The following is a 19267-nucleotide window of genomic DNA, read 5'->3' on the forward strand; positions in this document are numbered from 1 at the left end:
TATTGCCTAACAATTTTTTTTTATTTAACAGGTCCAACAAGTTCCAGAAGAGTCATTCCATGAAAAATCAACACAGATATGTGCAATTTTTAACCTGACCACCTCCGATTTTCATGAAATTTGGGGAGTTGAAACTATGCATAGAACTTAGTAACTATGAAAATTTTTAGTCTCGTATGTCTTGTAATTGCTAAATTTATTCAAGGTCAAAGTTTGCAGAAATTGCCTTTTTTGAGCCCGCTTAGCTATACTAAATGTGCTGTAACTCCGCCGCTATTTTGCCTAGGAAGCTCAAATAAAGCTTATTGTACAGGGAATTGAACAAGCTTTCCAGAGATATATTAACAAGCCTACCTTTGGATAAAAATATAATTTTGTCACGTGACCTTGACTTTTGACCTTGAATATCTCAAAACATGTCATCACCAAAAATCGTGAAAAAATATATTTGGTCCCTCATACCATACTCTAAAACATATCAAAATATCATTCTGGGAATGCAATGGGATCAGAAGATACAAAATAATATGTGTAACTATGTGACTGATAAAAGCCCGATTACATGAACTATGAAGAGTCAAATGTTCCTTAACACCCCCTACAAAATGTGAAGGAGTTATCCTGGGTATAATTGGTCATGAAAGAAATAGGTTAGGCACAGGGAGATCCCTAGCCGTGTGTGTCAAGCGCAGATCCGGCATATTGTTGACCGCCATATTGAATTCAACGCAAAAATTTCAAAGGAAAGGGGGTGATGTGATATATCAAATGAGGCTAGAATTTCACGAGAAATGAAGTGACGAAGGATTTTCAAACGTATCTTACGCCAGCAAAAAGTTATACACATATCTTTCACTTACGATATATGCACATTATAATGTTGTCAATGTTCCTGTGAGCACACTCGTTGACGTCTCTCACACTCGCATAGAACATTTGGTAATGTAGCATGTACAACAACATCGCAAGCAGCAACTATGCCTTCTCTTAGATGGTCAATATCAGGGACTTTAAGTGCATGCACCATTCTCTTCAAATGTTTCTGAAGGTAAAAGTCCTCCTAAGATGTTAGATCTGGGGAATGTGCAGGCCTTTTAATAGATCCCCGTGTGCCCACCAATCTATCTAGAAAATTATCATGAAGAAATTGCGAAAATCTCTACATAGTGTAGTCACACTCTGTCCTGTTTCAAAACTCGAAAAGTGCCATATCCCGTAAGCAAGGGTGAAAAAAAATGTTCACTTAACAAATCCAAGACGCCCTCACCATTTAAGGTTCCGTTGTTGAATATGGACCAACCATTTCCGTTCGACATACATTATACCACATAATTAGCTTACCAGCAACAACCATTCGACTGAGCAAATCACAGGTATTGCATATTATTTTTATTAATTTAACGTGAACATAATAATTTGCCTCGTCACTGAAGAATTTTTCATTCCAAAGGAAGTGTCACGTAATTGTTTGAGATACTTTTCCCAATATTCTTCACTATTCAACTATTTGGTGAATGTAGCTGATTAAAATCATATGCAATGGTGCGTATAGTTCTTTCTCTCCCAAGATGTCAGCGCGATCTCGTCGAGTTCCTAACACGTTAGGAGCATTCCAATGCTTTGTTTTAACACCTCGAAAAGGAGAAAATGGTTACAAGCATGCAGTAATAAATTTTTGCTGGTTAAATATATGTTGGATAAACCTTCGTCACTTCATTTCTCGTGAAATTCTAGCCTCATTTGATATATCACATCACCCCCTTTCCTTTGAAATTTTTGCGTTGAATTCAATATGGCGGTCAACAATATGCCGGATCTGCGCTTGACACACACGGCTAGGGATCTCCCTGTGCCTAACCTATTTCTTTCATGACCAATTATACCCAGGATAACTCCTTCACATTTTGTAGGGAGTGTTAAGGGACATTTGACTCTTCATAGTTCATGTAATGGGGCTTTTATCAATCACATAGTTACACATATTATTTTGTATCTTCTGATCCCATTGCAGTCCCAGAATCATTTTTTGATATATTTTAGAGTATGGAATGAGGGACCAAATATATTTTTTTCACGACTTTTGGTGATGACATGTTTTGAGATATTCAAGGTCAAAAGTCAAGGTCACGTGACAAAATTATATTTTTATCCAAAGTTAGGCTTGTTATATATCACTGGAAAGCTTGTTCAATTCCCTGTACAATAAGCTTTATTTGAGCTTCCTAGGCAAAATAGGGGCAGAGTTACAGCACATTTAGTATAGCTAAGCGGGCTCAAAAAAGGCAATTTATGCTAACTTTGACCTTGAATAATTTAACAATTACAAGACGCACGAAACTAAAAATTTCCATAGTTACTAAGTTCCATGCATAGTTTCAATTCCCCAAATTTCATGAAAATCGGAGATGGTCAGGTCAAAGGCTGTGTTGATTTCACATGGAATGACTCAGAAGCAGTTTTTGAGGGCTATAAGGCAGCAGTGGGCAAGATAATTGTATATTATTGTATGGATAATTCTGATACAGGCTTTTTGACAGGAGATGTATTTCAAAGTACATAAAATCCAAGTCTCTTGTTGAGGAATTCAAGCTTAGTTTTTCTGGCATGTCTGAGTATAACCTGTTTGTAGTGGGTGCTTGCCAGTGACAGATTAGCAGGTGTAAAAAATTTATATACAACAGATACAGGAGAATTGTTGGATTCTTTGTCAATTTTTACAAAAACAATTATTATTATTATTATTATTATTATTATTATTATTATAACTCCCTACTGAGAATATATGATAATCACTGGTTCAACAACTCACAAACTGTACCTAATTTCAGATCAGAGTTCAAATTGCACTATAAATTTTTGCACAACAGATGATGGAATTTGTACAGTAGCGAGGATTTCAATCCAGAACTTGTATGCTACTCAAAACATGCAGAAATCTGGAAGAAAACAACATGATACATGCAGCTGTGGGAAAAAAATTCTCTAATATCTCGGTGTAAAACAAGTTTGTAAAGTACAGCATAATCCAGATTTGAACAAAGAATAATACATGAATTAACAATATTATTTATTTTTATAGATACAACAGGCAAGATTCCTAACAATCATCAATTACTAAGCAATATAAGGCAGCAGGCAAGATAATTGTGAAAATTTTATATTATTGCATGAATAATTCTGATACAGGATTTTTTGACAGAGATGAATTTTGAAATACATAAAATCTGAGTTACTTGTTGATGATTTAAAGCTTAGGTTTTCTGGCCTGTCCGAGTATGACATGTTTGCTGTGCAGAATGAAACTGAGTTGCAGTGGATTTACATACAACAGGGGCAGGAGGATTGTTGGGTGTTTTGTAAATTTTCATACAGATAGTCATTAATATTATTATTATTATTACATGTTAAAATTGTTTGACAGTCACTGGTTCAACAATTGCTGTGAATTGTTTGCAGAGTATATGTACATTCTTACATTTCAGAGTGTAAATTGGAGACATTATAAATATTCAAATAAAATTAACAACCTGTCTATAGATAAGAAGGTTGAATTTGTTACAACTGATAATGTGCATCTATACAATAGTAAGAATTTCAATCCAGATTTTGTCTGTTGCAAAAACTATACATATTTGAATAAGCTTGTTATGTATTTCCTAAGGCAAAAATTTAGAGACTGTACTTGTGATTGTATTGTTAAATCACTGGAGGAGAATAATTTGCATGACATATGCAACTGTGGAAAACAATTGTGCAGCCTCTCAGTGTGATATGTATTTCAGGTACAGGAATCTGGTTTTGTGCCATAGAGTTGCAGCAGGCAGCCCAGCAGAGACAGCTCAAGGTAATTGTGCAATAATTATACGTGTACCCTGTTTTGTTCTATATAGTGTTGTACATATGGGTAGCATTCAGAATTGTATGGCATTTTTTGAGAGGAGATGCATTTCAAGATACATAAAATCCGAGTCACTTGTTGAGGAATTCAAGCTCAGGTTTTTTGGCCTGTCTGAGTATGACCTGTTTGCAGTACAAAATGAAACTGAGATGCAGTGGGTGCTTGCCAGTGATAGAATTTTCCAATATTTGTTCCTAAAGATGATCAGCAAGTTTGAAAGAATTGTTTACAACAGGCACAGGAGGATTGTAGGGATGTTTGTTAGTTTTTACAAAAACAAGTCTTATCACAATCTTAGCATGTTGAGATTATATGCAAATTATTGGTTTAGCAGCTGCAATAAATTTAACAGAGAGTACAGTATGTATATGATTTTAGATCAGAGTTTGAACTGGACACATTACAAATATTTCAATAGGATGAACAAAATATTTCTAGGTGACAGTGTTAAATTTGTCACAACAGATGATGGGAATTTGTACAGTGGTGAGGATTTCAATATGGATCTTGTTGAATGCCACGAGCACATACATATTAGTGAGATTGTTTTGTATTTTTTGAGACAAAAATTCAGAGATTGCAATTATAGGTGTATTATTTAATCACTGCATGAGGCTAATATTATGTGCAGTTGTGGGAAGCAATCATTGACTGTGTAATATGTTTTTACAGATATGTTGTTAAATATCTGCCTGTATGGATTTTTTTGAGAGAAGATCCATTTCAAGATACATAAAATCCGAGTTACTTGTGAATAATTTCAAGCTTAGGTTTTTTGGCCTGTCCGAGTATGACCCATTTGCAGTGCAGAGTAAGACTGAGAGGCAGTGGGTGCTTGCCAGTGACAGGTTTTTTCAATACATATCCCTGAAAATACTCAGCAAGTTTGAAAGAATTATATACAACAGATCTAGGAGAATTGTGGGAATGTTTGTTAGCTTTCAAAAGAACAGCTCTTATTATTGGTTCTGCAATTGCTATGAATTTTCTCCAGAGTACAGGATATATATTATTGCAGATCAGAGTGCAAATTGGGTGCATTACATATTTTTGAAGAAAGTTTTTGGGAAAACAATAAATAGTTATATTGAATTTGTTACCACAAATCATGGTCACTTGTACAAGATAGGGATTAAAATCCTATTGTGTGCTCCATGATGCTCACATAATTTGTGGAGAGGCATTTTATGGCTTGTTTCTGGTGTGCAATATCTAGCTCCTGGTCTAGAAAATTGCAAAATTTAACCTTGCAATCTAAGCCATACAGAGCAATCACACCAATATTTCCAATCAATTTTGTTTGGCAATATTGATGATTGTGCAGAACAAGTATCTATATGTTTATATGTGAAGTATTCCATGCTATATTTTCTATGGCATTTTGGACATATTTTTGTGGATGTTCTGCATTTTTCTGGATCACAATTCTTTTGGTGCCTAGCCCAATTGGGGCTGGATATATTCTTATTGCATTGATTACAATATTTTTGATTTGGCATTTTTGTTGTTGGTTTATTATATATATTTCTTGGGATTCAAATTAAAATTCTATGCTTAATACAAAATATCAGTTGGGTTCAGCAGTGTGCTTTGTATATTTAGTATATATACTTAGTGTCTTAATATTTTTGGCTTTGTTGTTGGTTTATTATATAAAATTTCTTGGGGTTCAAATCAAAACTCTATACTTAATAAACCTATGACAGGTTGTATAAAGCTGATAGCCTACATGCACAAAAATAGAATAAGTACAGAAGCACTGCCGTAGCACAAATACATGTCTACACAGGCATGTCCTAGAAAAGCAATAACCTAATACCATGTATCATGTATAACAAACTAGGGCAGATATAAACCCTTTGTTCAATATATTAGAAAATTCTGTATATTAAATCAAACAAACCTATAATTCAATTTATACAAATCTGCTATATTTTTGTGTTTTTTAAAAAATAAGAGGAGCACTGCAACAACACATCTGTACTCCTCAGCCACTCTCACAATACTAACTGATATGTAATGCAAAAGCTCTTGCATCATAATTTGTTGCATAATATTGGGTAATAATTTGTTGCACAACATGATGCAAAAGCTCTTGCATCATAATTTGTTGCATAATATTGGGTAATAATTTGTTGCACAACATGATGCAAGAGATCTTGCCTTATAATTTGTTGCATAATATTGGGTAATAATTTGTTGCACAACATGATGCAAGAGCTTTTGCATTATAATTTGTTGCATAATATTGGGTAATAATTTGTTGCACAACATGATACAATAGAAATAAACCAGAAGTAGGCCACAAGTGGGCCGGAAGTGGGTAAACCGGAAGTGGACCGGAAGTGGACCGGATGTGGGCCGAAAGTGGACCGGAAATAAACCGGAAGTAAATATGTGTGGGTGTGGGTGGGTGTGGGTGGCTCTTTGGCTAAGTTTTAAGTGTAGCAAAAACAATATCAAGAGGGCCATATTTTTAACAAGCTTATGGACAACAATCTCACAGATGTAGCTTTTGTAAGTGTAGGCAAATCAATCTGAGGGGGCTCATCATTTCACGGGAAATTCCCGAGGGCATTTTTACAAAAATCTTGGGTTAGACAGAGTACCACACTTGAGCAATAAGCTCATATGCTCATCTTGAACTAGTTTTAAGTGTAGCCAAATCTGCCTGAGGGGGGTTCATCATTTCTCGGGTTTATATTATAGTATTTTACACTACTCATTTAATATTCATTCGTTCTCCTTTCATTTCTTAAGGGATAAAAAAATCATCTGACATTAGTATATGCGTCATTTAATGAAACACCTTATATCCCAGTCAATGAAGGGAAAACATCGAACGATCGGAATACTTCCGTATAAGCTGAATTTTGCAGATTACGGAAAAACCGCTGAGATTAGAAAAAATAAAATATAACCTTTTTGTAGTCCATCGAATGATAATCATGGCGGAAAAAATGACTGTTTATGAGCATTAGTTACTGGGATATACGTAGGTCAGGAACTGATGTTTCACCGAGGAGAGGGACTGGGTTTCTAGGATATTGCACTTCTCTTGGTGTTCTAACACCAGACCAAAATTCAGCTTTTACGGAATTAATCCTGACATTCCATACTTTCCCCTCTTCATTGACTGGGATATAAGGTGTTTGATTGAATGAAGCATGTACTACTGTCAGATTATTTTTTATTCCTGTTTCCAAAGACATCTTAAAACGAAACTTACACCAAATGGAGACTACATTTAACTGTGTAACCATAATTTATTCCCCACAAAAATTTAACTTACATATGTCCATATATGCAAGGTCAAAGGCCACATCATGTGACCTCGAGGTGAAAATTTCAATATTTTCATATATGGATATTTTTAAAAAAAACCTACGATCCCTTTGTTTAAAAACAAGCCCAAGATGAAAGTTATACAATAATTGGAAGCAAAGTTATGAATTGTTTTATTTGACCTTGTAAGCACATAAATTCTACATTTGTTATAATGTTGGCAACCCTGCTGTATGAATACAGTGTATCACTGAGGGCTCACATTTTACAAATGTAAGTTAATTCATGTCTTCTATCATCCTACCAAATTCTTGAAAATACGAAATGATCAAGTTGTAAAGTTCATTTGGCATGGAATAACGCATATGTATGTACATAAAATTTGTATTAATATAGATTTATTAATAGAAGAAGTAAAAATAACACTAATTTTATTTTATAGCCTTTTAGAACATACTTTGAGCTTCAATTTTTAAAAAAATGAACGCGATAACTGCAGTTCCCTTTAGTAATAATGCAATTTTTGTCACGTCATACGTTGACACAAGAAACAACATTATTTACAATACAAGAATTTTTCCTGACTCTCAGTGCAACGGAATATTAGTGACAACCTGTTAAATGAAATATACATATACCTATTGACTTTAGAAAAAAAATCAAAATGATATATCTATTTGACTGAGAGAGGTATAACTTTTTCTGTTCAGCACTGCAGACCACCACCATCAACTCGGCAATGACCAACCCGGGAAAAATTCTGAAACACTCCTTGTTTTGAGTTTTGAGATAAATCAACATGTTTTAATGAGTGCTATGAGTGATACGTCGTAGAATACACTAGAAGATGAGCAATGACGGTTTTGACAATGAAAGTTTAAGTTCTCTTACAAATTGATAATAATCATAAACTTGCTAATTTTTCCATGCGAGTATTTGGTTCGAGAAACAAAATTTTCTTACAAGAAAAATATAAGCAAAAGTAACTGCAAGAGCTCTCATTTCGCAAAAGTAAGTGTACTCGTTAATTTCAAAGACTATCGTTTAAATAGTGATGGGTATATCTGTTGATTCACCTAATACTTACAATTTCTTGAAAAACCCTGTGTCGTTTCAAATCTGAATTGGAAACTTGGCAGTTCCAGTTCGCGAGCCCATTTCTTCTTTGTTATCCACAGAGATTTTTTGACTGGCCATGTCAAATTCACGAAGTCCTGCTCTGTAGGTAAAAGAGGATATTGTACATCGGTAAGCAAAAGTTTTCAGACAACGACATTTTATACTAGAGGAGTCAATTAACAAAACGTGTTGGTGCGTTTCACATAGAGGTGGGCTTAATTTCAGGGTTGCCGTGTGCAAAAATTGAAATTTGTGAAATACGCGAGAAGATAAAATATTAAGTATTTAAAAACAAATATGTGAGTATCATACCACAAATAAGAAAATACAGTATGAAATTAAAGTTTTCCGGCTAAAAATGAATCAATTTTCCATTTCATTATTTTCCTACACAGAAAAACTTATTGCTTGATTTAACACAACACGTTTGGTTAAACTTTTTGGTAAACAAAAATAACAATTGTAAGTATCCTGTACTAATTTTGGTAATTCTGAGTAGTTTTTCGTTTACTCTAAACATATGTGTACTATTACTACAGCGCCTTGAATAACGTAGTGTGGAAAACGACCCAAGAAACTGGTTCCCCGAGACGATGACAAGTAGATGGCAGTGCGATCGACCCAAGTGCTAATTTTGTTATGAAAGTAATGCGGCTTAGTTAGTTTTTGGAATATATTGTGTAGATTTGTTTCTCTAGAAAGGCGGTAAGTGAATTGATGGAAACAGTTATATTTGTGGAGTGATTTGCAGTCACGAAATGGCATTAATTTGGAAAGAAAAGTAAAATAAAATTAATAAATAAATAGCATGCGTAACACAAGAAGAAACATCGCAAAGTGATTCCGGACGTCAGGTCTTGGATTGTGTATTAGAGTTTACTTTTCTATGTTATTAGAATATAAATAGTATCCTGAGAGATATTTCATACCGAGGCGACAAACCACAAATGTCGCTTGAAAGCGAGCAGTCGGAAATCAATGCAGCCTTTCGAACCGTAGGGACAAAAGCTCTGACTGCACAGTTTCCTCAAGGAGATTTTACACCAAAGCGACACGCAACAGACGATACGAGGATTTCACACCAAAGCGACACGGGTAATTCGGTCCAAGGCAACTTTCATACCGAAGCGGCACATGTTGCTTGGAAAGGAGCCAATCAAGAGCAACATTTACATCGTAGCGGCATGACGGGAAGCACAGGCCAGCGTTCGGTTGGTGAAATCCTCAAGCGATAAGTGTCGCGTGCCGCTTGTCGCTTTGGTGCGCAATCTCACTAAAGCAAGACACTCATTGCATCGCGTATGCGCGAACAACAAACCACGGCAACATGTTGTAAGCTATTGAGGAAATGGCCCAGTTTGAGCGACGCACAAGCGACAAAGCGACACGTTAGGCTTATCGTGTCGCCTAGATCTGTTGTTGTATTGTGCGGTTTATCGTGTCGCTTATCTGTTGTTCGCAAGCAACGCTTGCTAATAGACTGAAGGCACCATGTCGCTTGTCACTTAGTTGGGAACTCCCCCTGCAGCGCGTCGCTTCGGTCTCAGCACCCTTCCTTTAAGGAGCTTTCCGACCGAAGTAACAAGTAGCACGCGAATACGCCATATGAACGTGTCGTTTGCTGTTTGGACCCTCATGTGCAATGAATGCTATTTTACAGTCTGGAAGTGTGTGTCACTAGTGTGACAGTGTGAACATCCCGTGTCGCTTGTCCCATTGGTTTGAAAGTTGCCTTACACTCATGTCGATGCCACTAAGAAAGTTTTGTGGGGTTCCCCTTGTCGTTTCATGCAATCATCATTATTATCATCGCCGCGATTAGTTTAAAGCGGAAGAAAAGAGACAGTAAATATCCAAAATACAAATGCTTCAGTGTGTATATCTTTAAAAGAAATGATGATGATGATAATATTAATGAACCTAATTCATACACAAAAATTTAGTTGCCAAGAACATTCCACGCGTATTTTTTCTCCCGTATTATTAACGAAAGTATGACGATAACAGGACGTGGTCGACTGTCTAGAATGTTCGTTAATATCTTCGCGACCACTGTACCAAATATCATAGCAATTATCACATTCATAGAAATGCTTCATGTAAAAGAATCGGACGTTGCAGCGAAAACTCCATTTACTTCCATTATAACCAGTCGAACACCAAGCACTGGGGTCAACACCAGCGCCTCTAGCGGATCATTTTCGAGTGGAACCAGCCAGTGCGCTCAGAAGCATGCCGTTTTCCACACTACGTTATTCTAGGCGCTGTACTATTACTAAAAGGATTTGTTTCTGGTGAACAATCATTTGTTTGCCGTCTCTTTAAAGAAATGTTTGGTTGCCGGAAATTTTTTATTTGGTTATTCCAAACGAACCTTTTTTTGCCTCTGTGTACATTCACTTCCCACTAATTTTACAGGATAGTAGAAAGAAAAGTATAAGGTCATAAAAAAATGAGCAAGGAATAATGAATAATCTTGTTGCACTTCAGACTCTGCCTTCTTCTTCTTTGATTTTTTTCTCGGCAGAGAAGGAGATCAGTACGTATTTATTGTGTTTTGTAATATTACAGGGTGTCCACAAAGTCCCTTCCTCATTATAAACCTTTGTGCCTTGTGAAGTTTTTAAAATAGAGCAGTCAAATATATGCAAACTGCGGGGAAATTTCTCTAAGTTCTTTTTGGTGTAGTATTAGTGAAACAGAAACTGTGTTCAAGAAATTAAAAATGTGTTCAACACCGCAGTCCAAGCGCTCCACTCGTAAAGGGCTTTGCGCTCACTTACATTTAATCACAAATATTGTATTTATTTTTCAGCAGAAATGTTATATTTTATCATTTCACACACCACTGAATATTTGGCTAAACGTCTGTAATGATTACTTTATATGTTGGTAATAATTACGGGAAACTTGTGCACCAACATGAAATTGAATGTTGTATTGCATACAAACGCACACATTTACTTCTAATTGATCAGGATATAACTATGCTTAATTTGAGATAATAATTTCTATTCTTACTCTCAAAATAAATACATATACAGGAACTATTTTTAGAGCAACTCGCTCATTTAAATATATGTATGTCTCCAAAAATCAGGACCAATCGTTTGACGTCACCAGTCCTTTTAGCATCGCACATTGAAGCCCGTAGAATTTCAGAGGACCAGTTTCGTATCACTTATTGGCAAAACTCGTTGCCCAGTTGATATCTACAGGCTTGTCCTGTTACTGGTTATCTGTGGCACAGTTAACAGGTTACAAGATACAAAAGTAACTGAAAAGATGCCCAAGATAAGTAACATACAACTGTAATGTAATGTTCAGGGCATTAGGGCTACACGTGGGTTGTGGTGTTGGTCGTCTGCTTATAACCGATGCATTCGAGGTTCACGTGGTTACATTATGGCTCAAAATACGTACAAGCACAGTACCAGCTTAATAATGAATCTGCAGCGAATATGTTGTCATGCTCACTCTTACATGTGAATGGTTCTGTAACAAACTAATGTTGCAGTCGTTCAGAGAGCTTGTTTTACCAACACCGACAATAGTATTCTATAAGATTTACTTCAACCTATTAGTACTTAGATCCCTGTATTTTCAACCATATTTTCCTGGCGACGAATGATGAAAAGATTCTCTCGGAATATCGACCAGGTGAGTTGTGGAGAAGATTCCAAGCTTGCGAGAGCTAACGTCACTCGCATCTTCTTCTCAGCTTGGAATCTTTTCCACAACTCACCTGGTCGATAGCCCGAGAGAATATTTTCATTTTTCTTCCTTGCAGCATAATGCCCTGAATTTTACATGACAGTTGTATGTTACTAATCTCAGATATTTTTAGTTCGTTTATTATTTATTTTGTCCATTATATGTTTATAGTGTCACAGACAACCAGCATCAGAATGGCAAATGGATAGAACAACCTGTAGATGACAACTAAATTCCACGTAGGCTAAGAGACTAAATAAGATAACCACTTCCTATTGAAGACGATGTTTTGATACCGTTCTTTTCTGTATCGTTGGCTTACTTCCCGCTGGATTACTGAAGGAGTTCCTCGCTTTGTTTTACTGCACATAATATGGCTGGTAGTAGCTACGTCGTTTTTTTCACAGAATATACGTGCCCTTGCAGCCCTAACACAAGACGATTCATAACAAGTAGCATCGTCACACATGCGATAAAATGTCGTGTTGGGTTGTCAACATTTGGTGACAAAACAGGCCTTTTTGACTACTGTAGCGCCGAAACAACGCACCAACGACAAAAATTAGAAAAGTTTGTTATGATGTCCTCTATACGTCTGTAGCCCTTGGCCGCCATTTAAATGAGACCCTCTCTACATAATGATATTTATTAAACATACAACATCTATCTAACAAGATGCACATTGAACGTACTTGCTAATATTTTCCATTGACAGATCTGCACGTCCATGGGGTACAAGTCGAATTCCATCTCACAGATTAATTCGAGAGAACAACTGAAACAAGAAAAAAGACTCATTGAGGCCTTCTACTGTCAGAACACAATAAAAATAGAGTAAATGAGACAAATTTGGAAAACTATTTTTCACAACTATTTACAATTTAAACAGTTGCAGCATCATTGAGTTAGGGTAGCGAGTCGTAACGTAATTTTGAGTTTCCATACAAACCTACACACATCACTCATAACTTAAACAATTATGAAAAGTCGCGAATGTGTACGTTTTTGAAGTGGCCGACAAATACAGAATACCAGCAACTTTGTGATAATTAAATTAAATATGAGACGAAAAATTTATCTGAGTCATTCATACAACAAAAGTACATTATTAATAAACCAATACAATTGTGGAACATAATATCGATGACCCATAAAAGCGTAACACTGATAAATTTACAAAAAAAAATAGAATGGAAGTTCACTAATTTACTTTAATAAAGCAGAGACACTCCATTCGAATAAAAATAGTCAAGAGCCGAAGGAATTGATCTAACACCTCGCTCGACCCGACATTGTAATAGCATAAAGAAAAATACATATTTCAACTCTTATTGGTAAATTCACTGTAAGTTCCAAAGGAATGGTACTTACCTATGTGTATATCGAACGCGAACATTCCCATCAGACATAGGGCTAATGACAGCCTTCCTTGTGTCACCTATACCGTTGTTGGCATACTTCAATTCTTTCATAGGCTGAAATGTAATCCTTGGCAACCACATTTTATCGATGATCTCAGGTGGGGCGAAAGAAAAACTGAAGGGCACGAAGGACACATTATAGCCCTTGGTACTTAGACGATTATCATTCCAGTAAGCATCTACACTGCCATCGAGTATTATCACCTGAGAGACAGAAACATGTCTTGAAAATATTCCATAAATCGCTTTAAGTATCTTATAGAAGATGGTTAGAATTACGCAGGGCCCTATGGAATGCGTTCGAAGTTACGGATTGCGGTTAAAGCTGGTATAGAGGCATGGACGTCCGCAGGAAGGGGCAAGCAAGGTAATTTTCCAAGGGGGGCAAACTAGACACATTTTCCCCCATAATACTGTTGTCGCCTCAAAAGAAACATTGCTTCATTTTGAATTTATCATGTTCATGCAATAATTAACATATATCATTGTGGCTGAAATGAAATTATATGTGTGAAATATATAATTTTTGGTTGACTTTCATTTTCCATGGGGGGAGGGTGACTGTGGCCCTTTTTGCCCCCCTTGCGGACGTCCGTATATGGAGGCTATGCAGACCATGGGGAACGAACGCTGACGAAATATATTCGCAACCAGTTGAAAATGTGGCTCTGAAATAACGACAACTAGAACTCGGTCTTGGAGAACTCTATTTTCAATGATTTCGGTACAGTCGTGTTCAATTGCGTGCCATCAGCGTGAATGGGCCTTCGTTCAGTGTGATCAATGGTAGCACGACACTTTTCTTGGAGAATGGTAGCTATTTGTCGTGTTATCCTGGCTTTCAACCCTGACCGAGTCCGTACACTTCCTGATAAACACGATCTTTCACGAATCCCCACAGCCAGAAATTACATGGGTTGAAGTCCGGAGATCGGAGCGGCCAATCAATTGGAAACCTCTGGACACGCTCGCAGAGTATTCAGCGGTAGGATGTTGTCTACTGTGCACAAGGTTTTAGTGCTACATTTTAACCTGTTGAGGAGCATTTGCACCATTTGCTTTTTAGTAGGCACACGCTTCCTCATGGTCTGCATAGATATTTCGATAACAGTGAAAAATAAAAAAAAACACTTTTGAAAATGAAAAAAAATTCTTTTTCCATAAATGCCATCCCAAATTGTAAGTTCATTATTTCTATATCTTGTATATGTTCTATTAATTACTTACTATCTACCCTTTCCCTTATTTAATCACAAGCAAATGAATGGATGACGAACTGACTTTACACGCCACTGCTCTACAGAATCGAGAAAAAACGAATTCAGTATTAAGAAACAATAGAGTATTCGTCTAGAGACTTTAATTATTGTACAAAATTTATGGCACATGACATAAGATAGTGCAGTTACCTGTTCCTCTTCCTTTACTATTGGATTTCTTTCTATCTGTAAATATACCACCACCTTCAGAGGATTGAATCCTAAAAGAAAAATATAAATGAACACGTCAAGATTAAGATACAAATATGTAATACGGGAAAGGCAGCAGCCTTGTCGTACCTCTCTTCCAATTTTCAATTCCCTGGCTCATTTCTTCTCCTCTTTTCACTTTTACACGTTGTTTCATATATAGGTTGCAGATAAGCCTCATTTCCTTCCAATCTACACCAGGATTCCTGAGAGCTTGGTCCAGTTCACTCTACCAAAAACTTTCTCCAAGTCGACAAATGCTACAAACATTTCTTTACCTCTTTCTATATGTATATTATGATGGCCCTTATTGTACAAATTTTGAATTTCTTTCCTGGACACACCCTCAACTGATGTTATTCGACAAGCTAATAAACCGTTTCAAATTTCAATTCAATTCAACAATGAAAAGGCAAAGCACTTGAAGTTTAAAGATTTTTTCAAAGGTAATAAGTCAGTCAACGAAGGGAAAAATACGTCTAACGTCGGGTCAAATTGCCTAAAAGCTCAATTTTGGCCAGTTATCGGAAAACGACTTCAAGTTGAAGTACAATATCCCAAAAGTTAACATTCTCCCTCTTGCTTCCCCTCCCCAGCAGCTCATCTATCCAACCTCAAGATTCACAAACTCTTAATTGCTGTTCTACATATCCGTAACTAATGTGGTATGCAGATAATCTTTTGTAATCTTGATCCTCATTAAATGGGCTACAAACGTAGTTCCGATTGATTTTTCACTAATGAAAGTGTTTTTGTCGTAATTTAAAAAATAATATTTTAAAAAGTTGATTTTCTATATTTTGTAAAAAAAATAATTATAAGTTTTAAATAAATTAAGCGATAGGAAAGTGGCTTTTCTTACCTACCTTTTGCCAAGTTTCAATAATATTCCCTTTTCCTTTCACTACAAACTGTTTCATAATTTTCCAACTTCAATGAAAATATTCCTTCAGTTACCATTGATCTTTCACTATTGAGTCAAATTTTGGCTATTCGTTAAAGCATAGCCGTGTCGCACCTTTAACGCTTCAAAGATAACTTAAACGTTTGAAAGAAGTGACTTGATTTAAACTAACAGGGAAAACATGTGGCAAAGGTAACCTAAAAGTCACATGTTGATGTCAATTGTTGAAGCGTGTTAATTCATTAATTTACCTAATATATAATAAACATTGCTTATATAAAAGAATGAGGGGAGGAGAAAAACGTTCGCGCGATAGAGAGAGGGCACTTAGGTCAGGTTAATCAAGTCACTTGTTTGAAAGCGGGTTGGAAGCCTTCAAGAAGGGACATGGTTGTGTCCTATCTACTATTCCTCAAAATTTGGCTCAATAGCGAAATATTAATTTTAATTGAAGGGATATTACCCTTGATGTTGGGAAAATTTGTAGTTTGACAGGAAAGGCAAAGGGTAAATGTTATTGCAACTTGGCTAAATATAGGTAAAATGAACGCACATGAAAATATAGTAGTTAAGGATATACCTTAACTACTTTTTTTTTTTTTTTTTTTTTTTTTTAAAGATTTGACTCCCAAAGGTTACATATTAAGCATCTAATGAGGTACTAATGTCACATCCCAGACCTTAAATAATGTCAGAAGATTGAATTGAGTTTAAAACCTTTACAAACGTACTCGAGCGCAAGGGACCAGACTGCCTGCAAGAAATAAGTAAATACTTGTGATTCAGACTTGTATTGCCACTTGTCTATGAAAATGTGTGCTTAAAAATAAAAATATATTATCACAGTATAAAATACAGGGTGTGGCAAACGTTCAGGACAACCCTTTCAGGCTTGACGGAAGACTATGAAACTTGGATGTGAGTAATGGGGGTGGTGCACACCAGATGAGGCCAGTATGAATCATGCCCGCCATCTTGAAAACCGCCATTTTGGAATTACCTCCAGATTTTCAAATGGAAATGGGGTCATGTGACACGTCATTTAAAATGTGTGTTTTCTCAGAAATATGAATATGCCGTTATTTTCCACTAACTTTATTTGGTGAGGATATTTTGACATTTGAAGTTCACATTTGGCGTAATGCAATTGCTTGTTATTTATTCGTTCCAGCTCTACAAGAACGAATTAAAATTATTGTCATAAGTAGGGAGCGCGGTGCCAGGCTACACACACATACGACACACACACATATACACGCATACTTACTTGTCGAGTTATTTGTGCGTATAAGAGGTGGTATGTTTTTGTTATAATCCTTGTCCAAAATTACAGTATACAGAGATTCAACTTCTTTTTCGGTTAAATTGAAATAACGATAACCGAAGGAAGAAGCATAAAACACATTAACCTCTTGTTTACCAAATATCTCGATCGAGATATTTACCTGTAACCCTTCGGGTACAAAATATCTCGATCGAGATATTTCGACATGTTCGTAGTTTTTTCGTCATAATGTTGCTAATATTCGCTGGAATTGCGATTTTCTTCTGTTATATTGTTGTTAACACATATATTGCATGGAATGACTGTTGCATATCTTGGTGATACAGAAAAGTGGGAAAATGACGGCTTCTTTTGTCGGCTTTTTCTGAAGAAGAAAAACCATTGTGCCCATCAATGGCAGGATTTTTTGTTCCACCACAATAATGCAGTTGGAAATCTATTAGGGAAAAGTTTGTTGGTCGGTAGCACAAGGTTGTCAAGTACTTTCAGTTTCGGCAAAAACGGGGGGAGTAAGGGGTGGAGGAAGGAGGGGATGTAACAAAGGAAACGATCAAAGCGCAGGCGGAAAGAAAAATCCGTATACTCGAGAACAGGTGTTTGTCACGTGACTGCAATATTACCGGCAACGTCCAAAATAGACTGATAACACACTTCTAAGAAGTTCCGCAGTACTGAGTCACTCACAATCGTAGTTATACAGTGAGAAGTTCTTGTAATGCGTGGCTGTGCATTGACAAGTTTCAGTGGCGCACAGATATGTCGTTTGGGAAGTACAAGTCGTGTTGTATTGTTCATATCATAATAGTGCAATTATTTTCTTGTTCCAGAAATGCCAGCAATTATTTCCATGTGTATTTTGACTATGTCCTGTACTTTGTTGTCCAGAGGCGGAGGGGGTTAGGGGCAATTTTTTTCAGAAACATTGGAATTTTCCGCTTCATCCCCTCCCGTAGCATCCATATATACACTAAATGTGCATAAATTGTATATAGTTCGAATCTATGGTTCATTTCGCGTATAACGATATATCATTCGTCTGTCTAGGGCAATTAGCCTCCGATCTACAGTCATCTAAATGAAACTCTGCATTTTGCTAAAACTTGGCCCGGTCCCGGAGGGCTTACATGGCAAAATGGCCTCGGTAATCAAAAGGTTAAGTAAATGTAATTGTCATTAATATTCAGTTGTTCTCTAACAGTTAGACTTACAGACTGCAATAAACAATTATAAAATTGCATTAATCAACTTATTAAAGGCTTTAGACTATGAGTGAAAGTAGAGCTATCATGTCTTCTAAACTAATTTATGTAAATTATAATACCTTCGTCAACAACGGGAAAAATATTTTCTCCCCATAACATTATAATAGTCACATTTGAGAAATTCACTATTTCTAAATTTGACGATTTAATTAGGTAAATAATATTTCGTGTTTTTCATAACACGGGAGTTGAACGGTTTTCGAAAGTTCATATGTAAATATAAAGTACATGTTCGATGAATTTAAATAATAATTTATTGTTCTGTGAAAACAGCTTTGTTGTAGGTTTTTCAAAAGCAGTAAGAATGGGCGAAAACAGACATTTCATAAAGCCTGAAGTGAGAGAGTAAGTGAATAGTAGGGAATAAGATAAGATTAATGAATAAAAATGAATGCAATAATTATATTATCTTGATGTTTTTTTCGTTCACTACTTACTCTTGTTATTATTAAATTTTCCATTTATGGCACAAGTCTCACACTAGGCATGGCCGTCGGGGGATCCAACCCTTTCGTCAACCATCGGAAATTTCCATCGTTCATTTCAATTTACAAGAAAGCAGAAAGCAGTTATTTTATAATTAATAACAGAAATTACATTTAAATGACCAAACTAGGAAATACGTAGGATCGAAAACATTGAGTGTCGAATACAGGAACCACGTTATTTTGTTTATATTATATCATTTAATTGAAAGAATAATTGGTTCCACCGTTTTCAAAATTCCAAAAAATAGAAGTACGTATATGTGAGAGGACAAGTTACTTGCACTTTATGACTAAAATATTACCATAACTTTTAAAGTTTTTTCTTGAACGTAGTATATAAAAAAAAGAAAATTGAATAACTATAATAATAATTACTCTGGTCGAAATATAAAGAAAAAATAATGGAAAGCATCTGTGCAGTA

The 19267-nt window shown here is 35.9% G+C and overlaps 1 protein-coding gene across 1 annotated transcript in view; it reads right to left on the minus strand.

Moving 5' to 3' along the window:
- Positions 1-17149, minus strand: part of LOC145999746 (glutamate-gated chloride channel subunit beta-like) — a 28737-nt gene extending 11588 nt beyond the window's left edge. The window contains exons 1-5 of the mRNA XM_083137032.1: positions 17078-17149; positions 14847-14917; positions 13388-13641; positions 12709-12791; positions 8271-8402 (exon numbers count right to left, since the gene is read on the minus strand). Coding sequence (XP_082993158.1) covers positions 8271-8402; positions 12709-12791; positions 13388-13518 — 346 coding nt within the window. The 5' untranslated portion in view covers positions 13519-13641; positions 14847-14917; positions 17078-17149. The remainder of the gene's footprint in view (positions 1-8270; positions 8403-12708; positions 12792-13387; positions 13642-14846; positions 14918-17077) is intronic.
- Positions 17150-19267: the final 2118 nt, after the last annotated feature.

The sequence above is a fragment of the Lepisma saccharinum genome, chromosome 15 (assembly GCF_977018435.1).
Source record: "Lepisma saccharinum chromosome 15, izLepSacc3.1, whole genome shotgun sequence".
NCBI classification, from domain to species: Eukaryota; Metazoa; Arthropoda; class Insecta; order Zygentoma; family Lepismatidae; genus Lepisma; species Lepisma saccharinum.